Genomic DNA, 20,555 nt, shown 5'->3' with positions numbered 1-20,555 from the left:
TCGGTCTCCGCCCACTCGCAATGCCCATCTTTGCCTATATTTGGTGCTGCATATTGCTTACATCATGCTGCCGCTCGTCCTCCGACCCTCTAGAACTTGGTTTGATCATCATCATGTTGCGACGCTACGGTTTCACAAATCCTGCTGTTCCGACACAGTGGGGTGTTTCGCAGTCCGCTTTGTGATTTAGAAGTGCTCCAAATCCTACGGGAAGGCATCCAGTATTCCATGGTGTTGCCTCTCACTTCACAGGGGAATCATCATTCGATAAACACCCATAGTTGACACCGATAACTCCTCAGCTTCGGAAATGCCAGTGGTGCATTGCCGCATCGTTAGCATCCGTTTGCGAGAGCGCTCACCTATGGACAGTTACGCTGAATGCTTATGGTCAGAAACTCGCCTAGCTCGCTCGTGGTGCTGCTCGCTATCAATTTTCAGCTTGTCGACACCTATCAATGTGTTGTGTTGTGCGTCTCACTCTACGTCTCAGTGGTCTTCTCTTTCAACGACCCACGGGTACGTCTTGACGTTCTTCGAACATTCGAAGAAGGATCCTGGGACATTCCCCCAACCCCTTTTCACTCTACGTGTCAGTAGTCTTCTCTTTCAACGACCCATGATCTATAGTGCGTCTTGACATTCTTCAAACATTTGGCATTCTCTGAAACACCTGTGCTCAGCTGGAAAGGTGGAGGTATCTGCACGACGATTGGCGCGAGGTCTTCATTATTTTGCAGACATTACCTTCTTTTTGACCCTGACACGTTTTCCAGATGTACCCGGACATAAATCGCGAGTTCGACTTATCCCCATTCGTTCTGTGTTTTGTTACGTGATTGTTCTACGTCGTCACAATCCCAACGTCAAGAAGCACCACAACTATTTTCCGCCATATGTCAACCTGCCGCCACTGCGAGCGCACGTCTATCCATTTACCGCTATCCACAACGAAATTACCAAGCTTCAAATGACCACTGTCCCTCTACTCAAGCATCCCAAGCATCCAGCTTACTATCACGAGTCCGTCACCTTGGTGCGCAAGGTCCGGAAAGTCTGGGTGGACATGAATTGCCTCGGCCTATTCGTTCTTGCCGCATCTGACACCGTAGGAAAATCACCGGGGTGCCCCCGTTGACTTTGCCTGTTCATACAAGGAACTTTGATCGCATTCCATCGACATGTTCAGCTTCACATTCTTCTGACTCTCCACGCATGCGCCCCATCCGCACGTTCTGCGAGCCGGAGGCTATGACTTCATTCTATGCTGAATTGTTCGATCTTGCATCGCTAGATGAAGAAGGATCTGGCGCTCCAACATGCGGCACATGTTGGCTGGTGTCCCTGTCAATTGGCGAAAATCACAGCCACGAGTACCCATCCGACTATTGGTGGCCTGACAGCCCGATGGTGGAGTCCAATCTTCTGTTGCACTCGATGGCGAATGATTATGACTCGGCGTACCACGCCATCGTACCGACGCCATCCCCGGAGGAGGTAGATCCAGATACCAAACCCAAGGCACCTGCAAAACATGAGGCACTTGCGGAGGAGGTATTTTATCACACTGACTACTTCTTAAAAAGCGATCAGGATTGCAGCGTTTTGCCTATATACACACCCTCTGAACCGCGGACGATTGAAGACTGCAGACGGCGTGCCCGGTGCGCCCGATCCTCACGACAAGCAACCACGAAGCTACGCCGGTATTCCACCTGCCAGACGACAAGCCTTGGTATATGTGGCGCACCGATACAGCAGTGCTTTGAAGTTCCCAGTACTTCAACGGTAAGGCTGTGTTCTTGGCCAACTACCTCCGACACTGGCAAGGATCGCCGCCTCCGCACTATATTCATCGTTTGTTGAAGCGCCATTTTCTTGGGCCGAACACGACAAAAGCGCCCGAGTCTATGCCTTAGGGCTGAACCTGCAGAGTGATTACGCAAATTGGGTTCTTACGTAGACATTCTTTCATGGTGAAGATGATCTGCTGTGGAATTCACCTTTCATCAGTTTTTGGGGAGCGGATCCACTGGTTTGTTTACTAGTTGGGTATATGGCTAATCAGCCTTGTAATTCTCATCGTTTGTATCGTCAGTTTTCCACCTCTGCGTGGGTCAACTTAGTGTGTTACTGTCTGGACATTCAGCGAGAGGGACGAAGAGTGGTGGTGTAAGTATGCATGCAGGAAAGCAGAGAGGATACGATGGAAAGCTGAAAGCTAAGCGGTGAGCGAGCGAAATAAGCAAAACGTGAAGTACGGAAAGGCAGCCAATCGACGGTATGTACGAAGTGTGAAAGAGCATAACGAGGAGAGCAAAAAGACATGCATCACAAATTCAAGCGCTCATATTCAAACCTCGCGCTCCTTCGTAGTTCTACTGGCAGCCTCAATCTCCGCATCCAATATCTCAATCTTGCGTTCCATGGCTATGACACGCCCTTTCATCTCCTCTATGTTCCTCTTGAGTGTCTGGATAAAAGTATCCACAGCGTCGAGCACTCCATGCCCCTCCAGTTCGTGTGACTCGTGATGGCTTCGTAGTACGGCTAATTTCTCGATCATACTTTCGCTAGTTTTTATTAGCATTTTGACGGTTTTGATATACTCTGCCTTAAGATCTCTCTCCATGAACAGCTTGGCACGAGATGGGTTCGCTGATGCGAGGACTGTTCCGGACTTGTCAAGAATGGTGCATGGATAGGTGACATACTGATAGCGGCGAAAGCTCCCTGTGACTGCGGCTCCGCAGATGGACAGAGCCATCAAACAGTTAAACCACACGGAGAGTGGCTTAGACCGAACTGTAGCCAACCGTGCTATGACCATGCACGATGCTACTAAGCTAAAACTGTTCGAAACTTTCTGCGCGATCGTGCATCGGCAGTAATTAGCTAGGTATGAAAATATCGTCTGGACTGCAAGGCTTACCTCCCACATATTCATATTCAAACCGCGCGACATCGGTGTCACGACTATGTCTATGTCATGCGGGCTCACATGCTGGATCTCGAGGATAAGCTGGTTCACCCGTCTAGTCCACGCCTGAGCGGAGCGGGTCGACCATGCGTGATGAGTCCAATATGATATCGTTTCCAGAATGCGTGTTCCAGTGCCTGCGCCTGAAAAATATAAATGTTGTACCTGATACGTGACGCAAATGCGGGTTTCCGCCCGTACCTTCAGAAAAATAGGGCCCGCGCACTCGGTCAAAATACGAGTCTTGCTCCGAATCCGCCTGCGACAACCCCATGTGATATCCAGCTATGAACCGATCGTGTGCAAAAATCCGCATCGGAAGATATAGCGCCGTAAGGTCTTCATCTTCTGCTATCCTACGAAAATATTCACGGGTTCCCATCTCCCAGAACAGCAGAGTGCCGAAGGTAGCGCAACCCGCGGCGAATTTCAGTGGCAACAGACGAGGTAATCGGTGCCCAGAAAAGTGACCGCGGATGCCATAGATGCTCCCCAGTAAGAAGACACCACTAGAGACAGCGATCGGTGTTGAAGTACATACATTGCGACACGGGCAGAGTAGTACGGTATTTACGCCACCACGTTACTTACGTAATCACGTAGGTAGTACTGGCGGACGTTCGGACGATGCACCTCAGTCACTCGTTTGCTATCGCACGAGACTGAGGTGAATACTTTCTTTACCTACCTTTTATCTCCTTACTGACCTGTAGTAGCTGTGCTTGGTCCCGCTCTAGGTTAGTATTAATAGAGTCACTCGTTTGCTATCGCACGAGACTGAGCTGTGCTTGGTCCCGCTCTAGATCCGTCAGACATCCCCTGGACGCCTTCCCCCCTCGCCGCGTACTCGCAATAGGTTATGAGCCCCGGCTCCAACTGAATCTGACAGCATCGGAAATATCGAGAACTCAATCGCTCGTCATCACCTTCCTTTCCCACAACCTGCTTCTCTCGTTCACACCCCTGTCGAACCATGTCTCTATACCCGCCGATATCTCAGGCCAGCTCCAAAGCTGAGTCGAAGCGCCTCTACGATGTCCCGTTCCTCGAAAGCAATGGCGGAAACTTCCAGACGTGGAAGTACCGCACGACTACCATCCTCCGGTTGCGTGGTCTCTATTCGCTCATCGACGGCACCGAAGCCGACCCCGGAACAGCGGATACTATGAAGAAGGCGGAGTGGGATGTCCGGAACAATGAGGCGCTCGCGCAGATCACGTTGACGCTCAAGGACGAGCCGCTCAACGGTGTGATGTACTCGATGACGGCACAGGATGCTTGGGAGAAGTTGAACAGGCGTTACGAGGGCAGAGGCAAGCAAACCTTAGCCTATCTCATCAGCGACCTTTTCCGCAGCACACTTAGTGACGAGTCGCCGCTAGAGCTGCAGCTCAACACGATGCAGCAGAAGGCCCACATCCTCGAGACGCTCGGGCTAATGCTAGACGACACGCTCATTGCCATCGCTATGGCTATCTCCCTTCCTCCATCCTATTCAACCCTTCACACTATCCTCATGGCCTCTGACTCGAAACTCACAGTCGAGAAGGTCGTCAATGAGGTCCTTAGCAAGGAGAAGCGACGTGGCGAGACGACCGCAGCATCTGCGCTCATTGCGAAGCATGCTGATACCAAGTCGAAGTCGAAGGGGAAGGACAAGGACAAGAAGAAGAAGGGCAAGTGCGCTTTCTGTGGCTACACTGGTCACACGAAGGACGAGTGTCGGAAGTTCAAGGCGAGCCAGGTGGAGGGCGCCACAGCGAAGGGTGACAAGAAAGCTGAGAAGGCTGCTGATGCAAAGGAATCTGCAAAGATCGCCAGTGTCGGTGAGGCTGACTCCGAGACGCTCCGCCTCTTCGTTGCTGAGGAGTTGGCACGTGGTGATGACCTCCACCACTGGATTGTTGATTCAGGAGCTTCCTCCCACATGACATCTCACCGCGAGTGGTTCGTAAACTACCGTGCCCTCGCTACGCCCAAGCGTGTTTACCTCGGAGATAAGCGCTTTATCCTCGCCGTTGGTATCGGTCAGGTCACACTTCGTGCAGCAGTCAACCATGGCTCAACGAACACTGGCATTGTGCAGGAAGTTCTCCATGTCCCAGATCTCAATGGCAACCTGCTCTCTGTCTCGCAGTTTGACCGCAACAGCTACGATGTTAGGTTCGCTGATGGTACGTGTCGCATCAGCAATGCCCAGGGCCGACTTAGCGCCATTGGGTACATGCGGAGAAATCTCTATGTTCTCGACATGACCACGCAGCTCCCCGAGCGTACCTACATCCTGCAGGCAGAAGATCTCCCTCCCTCTTACGATGACTCCATGGATGATCCCCCACTCCACGCTTTTGTTGCTAAGGAGACAACATCCAGTGCGAGTGCTCAGGTCTGGCATCGCCACCTTGGTCACATCTCCGTAGACTCTGTGCTGAAGATGGTGCGAAAGGGAATGGTCAAGGGCATGTCGATCGTCGGAGAAAAGGTGAGTAACTTCACCTGCAAGCCCTGTCTCCATGGCAAGCAGACACGCCAGCCAATCCCGAAGGAGTCGGATGTCGAGAATCCCCGCGTTCTCCATCGCACCTACTCCGATGTCTGTGGTCCCATGCAGACTCAGATGTGGTCCGGCCACCGCTATTTCATCACGTTCATCGACAGACACACGCACCACCTTGTCGCCAACCTCATGAAGACAAAGGATGAAGCGCTTTCACACTTCAAAGCTTTTGTTGAACGAGCTGAGGTCGAGACCGGGCAGCGTGCCAATATCCTGCGGACTGATGGCGGCGGTGAGTACGAGTCGAAGGAATTCGAAGTGTACCTAAAGGAGAAGGGCATCCACCACGAAAAGACGAATGCCTACACTCCACAGGAGAATGGCGTTTCCGAGCGGATGAACCGCACCATCAAGGAGATGGCCAGGAGCACACATACTGGGGTGATGCTGTGTTACATGCAGTACACATCCTTAACTCTGTTCCAACCCGCACTCTCCCTGACAACCTCACACCACACGAGGCCTACACCGGAAACAAGCCGAGCGTGGCGCACCTCCGCGTTTTCGGCTGCAAAGCCTATGTCCACGTTCCTAAGGAAAAACGTCAGAAACTCGACTCGAAAACATTCGAGTGCACGCACCTGGGGTTTGCCGCAAATCGCAAGGCCTACCGTCTGGTTCACAGAGCGACCGGCCGCATCGTCGAATCCCGCGACATGTATTTCGACGAAGGCACCGAAGTCGCACCCAGTCGCATCACAATTGATGTCACACCTATGCAGGAGGCGCCCGACGCGCGGCCACAGCTGCCGCCGTCTCCGCGCCCGCCAAGGCCCACTGTCGAAGATGTCCCAGATGAAGATGAGGATGCACCTGCACTCCTGGATGTGGACGACAGCGACGACGAGGTTCCACTGCCCGAAATTAGGCGCCGGCATCACGCCGCGTGCGCCGCGCAGCCACCACCACCTCCTCCCCCGGCTCCGGAACTGCGCCGTTCAGGTCGAATGCGCACGGCACCGGTAGCGGCCGATGATGACCGCTATTTCGTGTCCTCCTACACACGGAAACCGAAGGGCCAGGATGATGTGGGTGGAGTGGGCGCTGATGCCGCAGCGGCAGACTCGGAGAATGCAGAGGAAGTGGGCGATGCAGAGAATGCTCACAAAGCCACAAGCTGGGATGAACCACAGACCTACGAGGAGGCGATGTCACGCCCCGATGCTGCACGCTGGAAGGCTGCGTGCGCAGAGGAGCTACACACATTTGTCAAAGCGGAGCTCTACGACGAAGTGGAGCGCCCGCGGAATCGCAAGGTCATAGACTGCAAGTGGGTCTTCAAGATCAAGCGTGGACCGGATGGTGAAATCGAGAAGTACAAGGCTCGACTTGTTGCCAAGGGCTTTACACAGGTTGAGGGCCTCAACTTCAACAAAACCTTTGCACCCGTCGCAAAGTTTGCTTCTGTCTGAACACTACTTGCTCTTGCTGCCAAGCTCGACCTCAAGATCCACCAGATGGATGTCAAATCGGCATTCCTGAATGGTGATCTTGATGAGGAGATCTACATGAAGGTTCCCTCTGGCTTCCGCAGGTCCAACAGCCTCGTCTGGAAGCTGAACAAGGCCCTCTATGGTCTTAAGCAGGCTGGACGTGAGTGGTACAAGAAGATCCGTGCTGAGTTCGAGGCGCTTGGGTTCACCCGCTGCCACTCGGACCACAGCGTGTTCTACAAGAACGATGACGGTATTCTCCTCATTATCGCCATTTATGTCGATGACATGCTCATTCTTTCTGACAACCTCACTGCTGTCACCACCCTCAAGGAAGATCTCAAGTCTCGCTTCGAGATGACCGACCTTGGTGAAGCACGGTGGCTCCTCGGCATGGAAATCGCTCGTGATCGTCCTTGCTGTGTCCTCGAGCTCTCGCAACACCAGTATGTCGAGAAGTGTCTCGCACAACATGGTATGGCCGATTGCCGCCCGGTCAGCACACCTATGGCACAAAACCAGAAGCTCGTCAAGCTCTCGGAGGCGGAGATCAACCCGAAGCCTTACCAGAGCGCGCTTGGCTCTCTCATGTATGCAATGATCGGGACTCGCCCCGACCTTGCATTCACAGTGGGCGCGTTGAGCCAGCATGCTGCAACACCAGGCAAGGAGCACTGGATTGCTCTTATGTGAGTCTATCGCTACCTGCGTGGGACAGCAGACAAGAAGCTCGTCTATTGTGGCACTACCAAGGAGAAGGAACCCCTTTTCGGATACGTGGATGCAGATTGGGCAGCGAACGTCAATGACCGTCGATCAGTCACAGGTTTTGTTTTCCTCATATCGGAAGGCGCTGTCAGCTGGTCTTCAAAGAGGCAGCACTCGATGGCGCAGTCCAGCACTGAAGCTGAGTATATGGCTGGAGCTCATGGTACAAAGGAAGCAGTCTGGCTTCGTGCTTTCCTCTCGGAGATTGGACAGGTTCAGAAGGGCCCTACTCCATTGCTCATCGACAATCAGTCCGCCATCGCGCTATCCAAAAATGCTGCTTTCCATGAACGCACCAAGCACATTGCCGTCCGCTACCACTTCATCCGCGAGAAGTATGACTCCGGCGAGATCGAACCTGAGTACGTTCCTACCAGAAATCAGGTTGCTGATGTCTTGACGAAGGGGCTTCCTCGTGAGAAGCATGAGAAGTTTTCAGCGGGGATGGGCTTGGCTTAAGTATTTTCATTTATATACTCTATTCCCTGTCACCCCTGAGTGGGCGTGTTGAAGTACATACATTGCGACACGGGCAGAGTAGTACGGTATTTACGCCACCACGTTACTTACGTAATCACGTAGGTAGTACTGGCGGACGTTCGGACGATGCACCTCAGTCACTCGTTTGCTATCACACGAGACTGAGGTGAATACTTTCTTTACCTACCTTTTATCTCCTTACTGACCTGTAGTAGCTGTGCTTGGTCCCGCTCTAGGTTAGTATTAATAGAGTCACTCGTTTGCTATCGCACGAGACTGAGCTGTGCTTGGTCCCGCTCTAGATCCGTCAGACATCCCCTGGACGCCTTCCCCCCTCGCCGCGTACTCGCAATAATCGGGACCCAAACGTGTGCGTTGCGGGCACTCTGGATGAGATCAGACAATCAGTAGAGAACGGTTACGGCTTAAGAGACTCACGAGCACACGTTCGAATGTAGGGTTCAACGTAGTGCTGCTATCGCCCTTGTGTGTAGCCTGGTCAGCCCCGAAAACAGCCTGAGTATGCGATGGTGAAATAACGTCTGAGAGGGAGATCACAGCCGGCTCTGCGTCCTCAGACTCAAAGTCCTGGCTGTTCTGTGGGTCAGCCATGCACGCGATGCGCCCTACGCAAGTATTATGCAATATTGACCCAAGACCGTATGCCTGCTGGCAGGGAGAGCTCCGTCAGAAATTCCGCCGCGGCAGCGGCCGTCTGAGAGGTCAAGCTTTCAAGGATCTACACTTATCACTAGTATCTGTCATGCAAGCCCGGCTCGATGGGGCGGCCTCTTTTTGCTGGGGTACTTTGCAAACGGCAACTACACTGAGTCTGACATTCGATTCTCGAAGACCTATGTATACGTCTGAGAAGTAGGTGCGTATTACTGTTCGGAATGTAAACTCTTTTTGTAGATATACGTTAGCCTATTACTTATGTTCAGTTGTCCTAGACGGCGACGCATCTGAAGAATACTTGCAAATTTCCTGCGCTCCAGGCTACTGTGAGTGTTGTCTGAGTAGCTAATCTTTGAACGCTTCTGGCACCCGTGGGAGATATGTATCCCTGTTAAAAAATGCTAGCTGAAGCATGTCGTTCCCGGTCATCTGATGCTCAGACACTTCTCTGAACATACCCGGTCTAGTTGGGAGCATTTAGTTCTATACTCAATTGGACTTTGTAGCACCAGTGATACTTGGGAAGGACGTACTGTAGCTAGTACTAATACCCTGCCTTATGAGTTGCATTGAAATTTAACGTTCGGCACTCGTTTAGTGCGCAGCGAGATGCTGGTAGCGGCAAGTACCTATGTAGTAATGCCGCGAAAGGAGGTGATTGTCGACAAAAGACGTTTTTCCTGTCTTTTTCTGAATGCTGAGTTCTTTTGGCAGCGTCTACGTCTTTCTGAGGCGTGTTCGGAACGTGTCTCCAGCGCCAGTTCAGCCATGAGTTAAAGAACACCTCCCTCGTGGCCGAATTCCTCTCCTTTGCTCGCGGTCGGCGACCCATACAACCTTGGGACTACTCTCATTCTATGGATTCGCGCAGTCCAATTTGCTCCTTCTATCTGCGTAACGGATGCGCTAGAGGACAGCAATGCCGTTTCTATCACCCTCCGAATACAATTGCCCATGCGCCCTTAACACTGGCACCATCGACGTTCTCTACGAATGCTAACAGGCTCTGTGTCCACTTCGTTCGTGGTGACTGTCGATTTGGAGATCGGTGTCGAGACAGGCACGTCGTGCCCGACTCTCCTGCGGCTGAGCTAAAATCGCCGATCTTGATATCACCTGTTTCTTCCAAAGTTACGCCGACAGACAAGTACATAGACGATGCCGCGATATGCCTGTATTTTCGACAAGGATCGTGTCGATTCGGCGATCAATGTCGTCTCTTGCATACCCCAGAGGCTCTCAAGACTGCTTCATTACTCTCCATCTCTTCTACTGGATTGCAGCCTTCGAATGAACAGTCTTGGAGTGCGTCGAAGGCGGGAAAAGTGTCCGTCTTTGGCCCTTGCAAGTTCTTCGTCCAGGGAAGATGCACACAGGGAGCCGCCTGTCTATTTCCCCATGTAGCCCCTGTGCAGCCCGCACCTGTCGAGATAAAAACCAACAGTACTAGTGGAGCAGCACGATATGCACCAAGTGCGACTGCTATTACTGAGGACGCCGCGGATGAAAATCATTCTCAGGACGACCTCCCGTCAAACTCGCAAATCGCTCTTACTTTTTCCGATCCAAGAAATGTACACTCTACAGGGTCAGGCGAGGTATGTTTCCTGTATGCATGGTATCCCAATTCGATGCATCTTGTTTAGGCTACAGATGTCTGACAAGCCCCGCAGGATTCCATTATATCCCGACAGTTCCTTGGCTGCAGCGTTCAGTTCTCCTCGGGCGCGTCCATCGACAGTGTCATCACCGCCTTCGAATCTCCCCGCATCATTATCTCAAACCTGCCGCTCACGATGACTCAAGCCGAACTCATAGAGCTGACAGAGCGTCATGGTGACCTGAAGACCGCGAACCTCACAGAACGTGTCTCAGCTGCGACAGCCACTGCTCTTGTCGAATATACATCGCCAGACCACGCATCCATGGCCGTGAAGAAGCTTGATGGCAAGAAGCTCGGGGCTCTGAAGCTCTCCGTACGTCTCGATCTGCGCCGTGGGGCCAGTGGTGCAGCAGTTCTCCAAAGCAACAAAGTTAAGCTTACCTGGTTTGCGCCGAGTCGCGTCGCATGGGCCCACTTCGACTCCATCTCTGCGGCTAAGGCGGTTGCACAGAGGATCAATGGGCAGGAATACGATGGTCGGAAGGTATCCGCCACCTTCCAGACACCGTCTCCCTTCCAGAGGACGTCGTTCGCCGTGGAGTTGAAGGGCCTGCCGGTGCATGTCACTCAGACCCGCCTGTCCCGTTGGTGCCTCACGGGCTCGCTGAAGATCGGGCAGCTCAGCTATGACGAGCAAGCGAGCCTGGAGGAAATACAGAGCCTGTTGCGAAGACATGGTGCGCTGGACGCGTTCGACGTGTTACCCAATTTAACTGCATCCAGAACCAAGATCACCGCGTTCGCGCAATTCGGCACTGCAGAGGCCGCTGCCGACGCCGTGAATGCGCTTCATCGCAAATCTCAAGCCTTCTTGCGATATAGTACCATCTACCTCGATGTCGTGCATGCCGTGAAGGGCGTGCTCCCGAAAGCCCAATATGTTGTCATCAAGGAGGACCTCGAACGCCTGTGCGCCACATTGGAAGGATGCAAGATGCGATTCTACGACCGCGGTGATGCGGGAGAGCTGCTCGACTCCGTCGGGTACCGCATATATGGAGCAAATGCAAAGGCTATTGGTCGTGCCAAATTACAACTAGATCGGCTGCTGGATGGTGAGATCCTGATTTCTGATGTCACCACTGGAGGAGCACTTTGGGACGAGTACTTCCAGTCAAGCGATGGGAGGACTTTCTTGGATACGTGCGACGAGGTTGGAATATTTGTCAAAACGGACCCGCGCACTCGTGTCGTTCGTTTATTCGGGCCGTCTAATGCGAGGTCGCAAGCCAGGGCTCGCATCTTGGTCCGTCTCGCGATTATCAAGGGACAGCGGCACAGCATACCTCTCGAGCGGGGTATTCTGCCTGAGGTGATGAACCGCATGCATGCCCTTCAAGAAGCAGCAGGGTCAGCGGAGCTGTCTCTCAACGTTGTCGCGCGCACGTTGGTGGTGCGCGGGGACGATGTGCACGTAGAACGCGTCCGTCGCGCCGTCGCATCTTTGTCGTCGTCTAGCGGTGTGCTGTCCGACGACGCATGCTGTCCCGTCTGCTTTTGCGACGTATCTGATCCGAGCGTACTGCCTTGCGGACATTCCTACTGCAGGTCATGTCTTCAGCTCCTTCTGCTATCATCCGCCGGACCAGATTTTTCCCTGTCGAGTCTGGTTTGCATCCAATCGGTAGACAGAGATAGTCAGCAGGTCGCATGTGGCAACGCGATCCCCACATCAGTCCTGCGCGACCTCCTCTCTCCACCGGAGGAAACGCGACTGCTCACTGCTGCGTTCCTTGCTCACATTCACGCGCGGCCAGACGAGTTCCACTACTGTCCGACGCCGGACTGTGAGGTCGTGTACCGCACGGGACGTGCAGGTGCGGTTCTCCAGTGTCCTGTGTGCGTGGCGCGGATATGCCCGGCGTGTCACTGCGAGTTCCACGAGGGGATGAGTTGCGCAGAATATCATGATAACGTCTCCGGCGGGCACGAGGCATATAACAAATGGCGGCTGGAGAATGGCATCAAACCGTGTCCGAAGTGCAAGGCAGACCTGCAGAAGAACGGAGGCTGCAACCATATCAAGTGCGTCAGGTGTGGAACGCACATGTGCTGGGTCTGCATGGAGACGTTCTCGGATTCCGGGACTGGAGGCGGGGTGTACGAGCATATGCGTCGGGCCCATGGAGGTATTGGCGCCTGAACATCCACGAACATGTGAACGTGGCTCTGCTCAGTGCGACTGCTGTCAGCACGAATGTGGATGTTCAAGACTTTTCTCTTGTACATTAGGTTCTGCGCTGATGGTCTGTTAAATAAATTTGCAAGCCACGGGGCTGATAGTGCCCACCGTGGAATGATCAACCTTCTGGTTGACATCAAAGCGAGGACTCATGGTACGACAACAGTGGCCACAGCGTCGTCCGGCTACTGCAACGTTGGAGTAGTGGCCATTGGACGGTGTATGGTACTGACGTTTCAAGCTGTCATAGCAACAGGCCAGGGGTGATTCCAGTGACTAGTATACAAGGACAAGTAAATCATGGACCAAGTCTACTAACGTGGAAGCCCGAGAATGACAAACAACGTAACAAACAGAAGACAGTGAAGACTCAAATTCAGCGCACGTTGGTTTCCCCGCCGCGCTCGCCACGAGCGGCGGCGAGTACTTATCCCGAGGGCCACGAAAAGGCCTGCGCCAGGACCGACGGGCGAAAGCGCTTCGTCGATCCGTACCTCGGGACGCACCTTGTACCCTCTATCTAACTCCTGCTTCTTCCTGTTGTCGTCGTCGGCCATTTTCTTCTTCGTCGTGTGCCTCCACTGCTCTTGTTTTCTTCTTCGCCTCCTACGTCGGATACCTCTTCACCCCTTGTTCTACTTGATCGGGGCGCCGGCGTCGGCATCGTCGGGTTTGAGGGTGTTCGCGTCGAGGTGTTCTTGCTGCGCTGCCGAACGTTAACGTCCTTGATGCACACAAGCCGAACCACGCACCGATTGCTTAGACCGCTTGCATGTTTACTTCGCTGCCATGCTCGAGTACTTCTTGAGGTCACACCCTTGATATATTCACAGCCTCGGAGGTCCTCGCTGTCGGTCTTGACTGCGCCACAATACTTTGTTGTCGGTCTTGTCGATCACACACCTTACGATTGCACGCCTTTTCTGTTGACTCCTTCTTGAGCTTGAGGTACACTCTTACTGCCATGGCCTGTAAATGTCGACGAGTTAGCCACACGAACAACGACGCCACACTGATACCTCACCTGTCTTGACTTGAATGTGGCGCGGCACAGTAGTCGAAGTCACCACGCAAGCTGATAGCGGCGATGAATGAAAGTGGATGCGACTGTCAGAACGTGTCAATAGCGTGCGCGGCGTCGACATACCTTGGTGGCCAATGTCGTGACATCGTGTAAGCCAATGAAGGATAGTGGCCATGGACCAGGCAGACAAGGGAAGGGACGAGGACAGGTGAGTGGCCATCAATGGACAAATGAGAGGAGTGGAGACGTACAAATTGAAGGTCAAGATGCGTTTGGGGAGCCCGGGTCGCCACTTGGCCTTTTGTACTAGTTGTGGCTGACGCTGCGGTCACTTCCGTTGGGATCACGTGGACGTAACGCCCTATAACGCGTATCGCGTATTCGTCACTGCGGGTGGTGGTGGTGGTGTATTAGGTGCAACGCGGTTGGTACCAAATCATACTACCTAGGAGACATCCGTCTGCAGAACTGCCGCAAGCTCTTCATCTTTTCTAACATGTTTACAAAAAAGTGCACCTGTGAAATAGGCACGGACATGCCTACGTCTCGCAGAAAGTGTCGAGAAGGTCTTCCGCCAGTTCTCATCAAATAAATCTGCGGCGTACTACACAAGACCGACGACGCACCCAATGAAGCACTCCAATTTCTCAGGAGTCCCTGGCTACCGCCAGCTACGTCTGTGCCCACATTCTCGAGAGACACATCCCCCTCAACCAGCCCCAGGTCTTCTATATACGAAATGGAGTCGAGGAGCGATGATGAAAATCACAGGCCAGCCTGAAACATTGGACTCTGTCTTGTTTGAGAACCTGAATACTTACCTTGGTATGCACCGATGATTTCACCATCGGCAAGAATTGCGCACTCGGTTCCCGTACATCTCCTTGTTCATATTTCCATTCAGCGACTTCTTGGCATATGCCATTGCCCGCAAGTCCTTGTTGAGGCTCATTATATCGGACACATCGATGACCGTGGTGAAAAGCCGTAGTTTTCATGCAGTGCGGTAGAAAATCAAGTCAAACATAGAAAGTCTGAGTATAACGCAGCTCCTTGCGCGGTTCGTTAGAAGCTGGAAGTTCGAGGCACACGGAGAAATGGTGAGCACCTTTGATAGGATTTTGCCGAAAGAGAGGGTTAACCTAGTGTTAACTTTTGCATGTGAGCCTGCGGGCCGTCAAGTGGGAACAGCTGCAACTGTCATCAATGAAGCTCTTGACCGCACCGGTCGTTGATGGGGCTCACTCTGAGGGCCAGACCACTTCAGTGATAAATTAATAGTATCCCCCTACAGGTAAAGCTTGTCCGACTCTCGGGGAACAGGTTATGGAACGTTGCAACAGACTTGATTGGGCGGCTCACAAGCGCACACATCCGATCACGTGGGCGCCTACATTGATCAACGATCCTAATCAGGGCAAGTTTGAAGTACTCAAGAGTTCACGGTGCCCGAAGACAAAATGCCTGGAGCGCTGGTTTACCCCTGGCATCCATATAAACACCTTCATGATCATCCCTAGCATCCTCTGAGACTTTTATTTTCATGGCCCTCTTAGTCTCTGTTTATCTGGGATGCCTACACTCAACTGCCAAGCCTACATCTGCGACCCTCGCCCGAATTATCCTCTTTTCATCACAGCGAAGCGTTACTGGTTATCTGAAGCAGACGTCTCGGGAGATCCAGCGGTATTAACTTTAATCTTCACTCGCGGAACAGGATTTCACAAAGAACAGTAGGAGCCTACCATTGAGGAATTGTATGATAATGGCGGGCGCGAAGGAAAACCTCGGATACGAGAAGCCTGGAGCATTGATTCGCCAAACGCTGGAGCGGCGGCGGTGCTGAACGAGAAGACGTTGCTGCATGGGTATTCTGTCTGTGAGTCTCGCATGGGATCTTCCGGATATGTGCTCACCGTATGGCAGTTGATTGCCAGGAGTATGTCCGCGCTGTACACATATTCCTCACCGGTCTCGGCACGGGCGTCGACGTTGACTTTAGCACGCACAATATAGTAAGTATAGGACATTCGATGGGGTGCGCAGCAATGTGTGTACTGTCACTATATGAGCTATGATCACTAGTGATCATGCTCATATATGTCCAGCATCCTCGGTGGAACGTACACTCCCAAGCTGAAATTTATTGGTGCCATACTGGTAGATCCCGTACTATATCCACACTCCCCTTTTGCCAGAGATATCCGTGGGAGGCTATTAGCGACTACCAATGCTCGACGGGATATATGGCCTTCACGCGCTGAGGCGCTCTCAGCTTGCCGAGCTCGCTCATCGTACAGGGCATGGGATCAGAGGGTACTCTGTATTTTCATTATAAGAAAACATTTCTAACACGTTTAGAAAGAATTGACGGTGATCTTGATACAGGAATACGGCTTACGGGATCTACCCACTGCCTACTATCCGGACAAGAAGGACGGTGTGACATTAAAGTGTAGTAAAGTCCAGGAAATTGTGAGTGATCAACAAATGAATGGTGACGTCCTTCTCTGATATGTTGGTAGGCGACTTATATGGAGGAACTGGGAAGTCGAAGAGCATACGATTTCCTGCCGACCCTCTGTGCGACGATGCCGGTACACTTTATTTATGGCACTATTGATGATTTCCTGTATGCTTCCAACATCTTATCAGAACACCTTGATTGCTGATCATTTTTAGACCACGGGCTGTGCAAGACTATGTGCTCAATGTCTGTGCAAAAGGAGAGTACACATCAGCTAGACGTGTGGAGGGGGCGGGGCACATGGTGAGTCAGATTCATTCCTTTCGAATGTCCCCCAGAGCGTTGATGTGGCGCTATCCGGAGGTCCCACAGATGCAGCCTAAAAGGTTGGCGGATGCAATTTGGGACATATTAGCCCACGATCCAGTTCTCCGATCAGCCAATAAATCCCTGAGCAGGCTTTGAATAATACTTCCAGAAAATTTGTATAGTTTGTTTTACTTCCTCATTGAATCACATGTATGAAGTGAATGTATACCATTGTGCCGGCGAGCTTTCAGTATCCCATCCCTTCATCTCCTCAGTGCGAGGTACGCACCTTTGTTTCCTTTGTCAAGGTCACAGTCAGTACCTTCGAGGACGAGACTCACGGCCATCAGGATGTACAGCACAGCGTCTGCGATAGAAGTTCAAGAAAATGAGGTTGTGAATGAAAACACTGGGAGTTCCGTGCCTCGAGAGATAATTGATAGAGGACGGATAACGGACAACTCTAGGATGCTCACATAATGAAAATACCCGAAGCACTGTTAGAAAAATATGGCGGAAGTCCCGCATAGGTGAGAGAGCGAAGCCGAAGTTCCGTTGAGATGAAGATAATGTATACTGTGATTACTCTTTTCTCAGACAACGAGAATGAAAAATGGGCAGTCAGTCGTGTGGCCTGGCGGACGTAGCTGGCTCGGAAGAAAGCCGAAAGGTGGCATAACAGCTTCGCACAGAGATTCTGTGTGTACCCTGATGTACATACGCCTCAAGGCCTCACAGCCAGTAGTTACATGAGAAGTTGCTGGTGCAATTCAAGATGCTCGTATACGACACCTATAACAGAGAATTGGCGATGGCTGTTTGGTTGTCGGCGTATGACTGCGAGCGTATGCGCAAGTATATTTGCCTCCGGAACAATTGTGGTAAAATTCCACTGTACACTACTTGCCGAGGAAAAAATAACTGCAAGGGCGAAGGAGGTAAACTGGCGGAAGCTGCATGGTTGGGACTTCAAGCTTCAAGGAAGGGTGGGATAGTGACACCTGGTGAAGAGACCTGTCAGCCTCTCTATGTGCTCATGAATCAGCAGCCTACTGCATTCCAGTAGCGCCGTCTACTGCTTCGGCAGAGATGACAGGAAGATGTCCGGACTGCCATCGCCAGGAGAATCTACTGGCATTATTCGAAAGATGGGGTTTATTGTATTGGTTTGGACTGCGCAGTTTGACAGTCAGTACCAAGTGCGATTGCGCGATCGTACCACGTACTTGCAATCACAGACTGGCCATCAGCGATGCCGCATGCTTTGAGTGTCCGTGTATCCGGACTCAGCGGCTCGTTCGTGGTCATCTTACTGAAGTCCCCAGACTCTTTGCTGTGCACTCCTTCAGAGCAATACCGAGATAAAGCACTGAGCACTTACGTAGCGGTACTTTTATTATATGCATTGATACTTTGCCTTAGCACCTTAATGGTGATCTGCGGCGATGGAAGATCATACTAGATCAAATAATCATATCAGTGGACAGATCCTTGGAGACGTACTGTACTGTCAACATCCAGCGTAAAGTATGTACGGCTCGTGCGGGCATAGTTGATATAGAATACACCAATCTTGATATTCATGCTGGAGACGTTCATCGAAGAGGGGGGGGGGTACTGCAGCAAGAAGAATGGCTGAACCCTGATATGGTTGAAATAGAAGACATATGGTACCATGGGTATCGATGGACATCGCCGATTGAGCGCGATGAGAGGCATTTCATGCAATTATGAAATGCACTGTTGGTGTCTGTTCAAGCTTTCAAGGGCACGTTATTGGCTGGATTCTGCTAAGGGGAAGGCAGGCAGTGAGTGTTCAATACTAAGATGTACTAGTGGCTCATAACGTCAAGGAAACCGATACATTTTCTACGCAAAAGAAGGAATGTGATATCTCACAACCATCGTGTCCAGGACTGGGAACAAAAGAGATAACGCAAGATTTACCACCTGAGCAAGAGAAGTATTAATACTGCGGATGAGGCAGGCTGCTGACGGAATGCATTGCACGCTTGAACATGACGGCTAGGTAAGAATCCACCTTCCAGGAGAGGTTCAGTGAGCTTAGAGCACATGTTCAGGCGGAGGAAATCAAGATAAATTTGTACGTAGAACAGCGGTAGTAGTCTCGCATGAATTCGCCTCCATCAGCAAACTCACACGAGTCTGGTGAGTCTGGTGCCAGATGCACCATATGCGCCACGCCGCCACAAACGCTCGTGGCACTACATTTGACCTACGTATTTCCACGATGCATTTTGTGACACCATACACTTACCAGACAGAGAAGTCTGGTACCATACTTGAGCCATACTCAAGCTATACTCGGGCCATACTCGAGCCATACTAGATCCACAATGGTCCAATTTTTGATAATTGAATATATGAAATATATTAGGACACTACTAGCTAATACTACAGGGACGGTATGGCAACTGAAGACACCGGCAACCAAGCTCAATCACAGAGTGATGGCACAACCGTGAGCATGCTCGAGTGTGGCAGTGGTGCTCCACGCGTGCGGCGTGCGGGCCCCCGCCGGCCACAATCGCATTGTGCTCACTCGCGTGCATCGCAGAGAGCACGTCGGCATGCGGGGGCGGGCGTAGTGCCCAGGGCGTGTCTGAGTTGGCCTTGTGTAAAAGGTTCTGTGAGAGGTGACTAAGGCGCCACCCAATAGTCTCTCCGGGCAGGGGGCAGCCGTGGTGGATGTCTGGGAGTTTGAATTGTTCCTGTGGTACGGATATCAATGAGACGTCGACCATCATGTCAAATGATTGAAACAGTTACCTCCCATACATGACAGGTGACATCAAACGACATAGCTAGATGGTTCTCTTCGACCTTATCATCACTGAGGGAAATTGCCGTCATGATGATCCTTACAAGAGCAGGTACAGCATACGCACTGGTCGATGTAACATTTCACATACCGCGCACACTCGTGGGCGTACCGACTGCCCATGAGCTGATGCGAGTGCCACGTGAGAGAGATGTGGGGCGCGATGGAGTTGGGGTGGCTTCCGGATTGTGGTTGGAATGTTTCGATCGCGTGGGGGACAAAGCAGCGGCAGCGGCACATTGCAGCTCCTCATTTGTAGCGGCAGTCCTGAGGGGAGGAACCTGACTCATATAGCTGCAAGGAGACATGGGTGCCTGCGATATTGGTCCTTGCAACATGGCTACCTGCGACATGGGTCCCTGTGACATCGGCACCTGCGAGCGTCCTGAGAGGTTTAAGTAAGAGTCCGGCACGAATGGTTATTCATTCCGCTCACCATCATGTTGTGACCTTGCTTCTGCATAGTACTCAGCCACAGCTCCTTGCTGCGGGATAGCATTGACCTCAGTAGTGCTTCTAACCAAACGTGCTTTCTGAGAGGGCTCCTTGGTGGTAGGTGCTCTGTACCTCGATTTTGTCATCTGAGAAGCTGATTCTGATGGTGCAATTGAGCGTTGAGGGGATGGCGGTCGTTGCGAAGCAGTCTCCTCCATCATCGACTCAGGCAGAGGCGGGTAGACGGTGTGTTGCATCTTCTGAGTGTTGCGCAACTTCAGTGACTGACCATGAGATGCAACGGAGCGCGGCGACCAAGGTCTTTCGCCCCCCATCCGAGCTGGAGAAAGAACGCATGATTGTGCTTTAGGAGACCTGATCTGAAGAAAATGTTAGCTCCCCGCTCGTTGTAATTCATCATGTACCCCATTTGCCCCGTTTGCACCAGCATCGGCAGCAAAGGTCCGAAGTTGCTGAACGACGATCCATAGGATTTGAAGTGGGGACCAGTGAGATTAGGTTAGAATAAAGACGGACAAGTCTCAGAGGACATCGCTGAGCATTAATGTATTGTGACTTATTTGGTTTGTTCAACAAAGTCACATGCTTTGTGGACTTAGCGCACCCGGATGCTTCAAAGTTCGAACATGAAACAAGCTCGACAGAATGTAGAGTCAAGTCAGTTGCCCTGTGGCCAGTAGCACATTCTCTACATGTACAGTACATCAGCAAAACCC

At 52.0% G+C, this 20,555-nt stretch overlaps 9 protein-coding genes across 9 annotated transcripts; 4 read left to right on the top strand and 5 right to left on the bottom strand.

Moving 5' to 3' along the window:
• Positions 1 to 1,215: 1,215 nt before the first annotated feature.
• SCP_0900990 (hypothetical protein) lies at positions 1,216 to 1,866 on the top strand (the record flags this gene model as incomplete). The annotated part of the gene is made up of 1 exon (XM_027761332.1): positions 1,216 to 1,866. One exon carries the CDS (start codon positions 1,216 to 1,218, stop codon positions 1,864 to 1,866), a length of 651 nt encoding a protein of 216 aa, XP_027617133.1.
• Positions 1,867 to 2,353: 487 nt separating this feature from the next.
• Positions 2,354 to 3,296, bottom strand: SCP_0900980 (hypothetical protein; the record flags this gene model as incomplete). Its single annotated transcript, XM_027761331.1, has 3 exons — positions 2,354 to 2,866; positions 2,933 to 3,123; positions 3,182 to 3,296. The coding sequence occupies 3 exons, from the start codon at positions 3,294 to 3,296 to the stop codon at positions 2,354 to 2,356; spliced, it is 819 nt and encodes a 272-aa protein (XP_027617132.1).
• A 657-nt stretch (positions 3,297 to 3,953) lies between these two features.
• Positions 3,954 to 8,197, top strand: SCP_0900970 (Retrovirus-related Pol polyprotein from transposon TNT 1-94; the record flags this gene model as incomplete). The annotated part of the gene is made up of 6 exons (XM_027761330.1): positions 3,954 to 4,806; positions 4,894 to 4,997; positions 5,067 to 5,918; positions 5,999 to 6,889; positions 6,974 to 7,659; positions 7,831 to 8,197. 6 exons carry the CDS (start codon positions 3,954 to 3,956, stop codon positions 8,195 to 8,197), a joined length of 3,753 nt encoding a protein of 1,250 aa, XP_027617131.1.
• A 284-nt stretch (positions 8,198 to 8,481) lies between these two features.
• Positions 8,482 to 8,830, bottom strand: SCP_0900960 (hypothetical protein; the record flags this gene model as incomplete). Its single annotated transcript, XM_027761329.1, has 2 exons — positions 8,482 to 8,604; positions 8,657 to 8,830. The coding sequence occupies 2 exons, from the start codon at positions 8,828 to 8,830 to the stop codon at positions 8,482 to 8,484; spliced, it is 297 nt and encodes a 98-aa protein (XP_027617130.1).
• A 923-nt stretch (positions 8,831 to 9,753) lies between these two features.
• SCP_0900950 (hypothetical protein) lies at positions 9,754 to 12,702 on the top strand (the record flags this gene model as incomplete). Its single annotated transcript, XM_027761328.1, has 2 exons — positions 9,754 to 10,494; positions 10,570 to 12,702. The coding sequence occupies 2 exons, from the start codon at positions 9,754 to 9,756 to the stop codon at positions 12,700 to 12,702; spliced, it is 2,874 nt and encodes a 957-aa protein (XP_027617129.1).
• A 353-nt stretch (positions 12,703 to 13,055) lies between these two features.
• Positions 13,056 to 13,298, bottom strand: SCP_0900940 (hypothetical protein; the record flags this gene model as incomplete). Its single annotated transcript, XM_027761327.1, has 1 exon — positions 13,056 to 13,298. The coding sequence occupies one exon, from the start codon at positions 13,296 to 13,298 to the stop codon at positions 13,056 to 13,058; it is 243 nt and encodes an 80-aa protein (XP_027617128.1).
• Positions 13,299 to 13,645: 347 nt separating this feature from the next.
• Positions 13,646 to 13,985, bottom strand: SCP_0900930 (hypothetical protein; the record flags this gene model as incomplete). Its single annotated transcript, XM_027761326.1, has 3 exons — positions 13,646 to 13,710; positions 13,766 to 13,816; positions 13,889 to 13,985. 3 exons carry the CDS (start codon positions 13,983 to 13,985, stop codon positions 13,646 to 13,648), a joined length of 213 nt encoding a protein of 70 aa, XP_027617127.1.
• A 1,352-nt stretch (positions 13,986 to 15,337) lies between these two features.
• Positions 15,338 to 16,697, top strand: SCP_0900920 (hypothetical protein; the record flags this gene model as incomplete). Its single annotated transcript, XM_027761325.1, has 7 exons — positions 15,338 to 15,451; positions 15,503 to 15,644; positions 15,692 to 15,780; positions 16,154 to 16,240; positions 16,291 to 16,397; positions 16,448 to 16,535; positions 16,596 to 16,697. The coding sequence occupies 7 exons, from the start codon at positions 15,338 to 15,340 to the stop codon at positions 16,695 to 16,697; spliced, it is 729 nt and encodes a 242-aa protein (XP_027617126.1).
• A 916-nt stretch (positions 16,698 to 17,613) lies between these two features.
• SCP_0900910 (hypothetical protein) lies at positions 17,614 to 18,218 on the bottom strand (the record flags this gene model as incomplete). The annotated part of the gene is made up of 4 exons (XM_027761324.1): positions 17,614 to 17,714; positions 17,768 to 17,874; positions 17,923 to 17,999; positions 18,045 to 18,218. The coding sequence occupies 4 exons, from the start codon at positions 18,216 to 18,218 to the stop codon at positions 17,614 to 17,616; spliced, it is 459 nt and encodes a 152-aa protein (XP_027617125.1).
• Between the last annotated feature and the right edge of the window lie 2,337 nt (positions 18,219 to 20,555).

This window comes from Sparassis crispa (assembly GCF_003851025.1).
Source record: "Sparassis crispa DNA, contig_000008F, whole genome shotgun sequence".
Lineage (NCBI taxonomy): Eukaryota > Fungi > Basidiomycota > Agaricomycetes > Polyporales > Sparassidaceae > Sparassis > Sparassis crispa.
The sequence above is the reverse complement of the archived record's forward strand: the minus strand, read 5'-3'. Positions and strand labels throughout refer to the sequence as shown.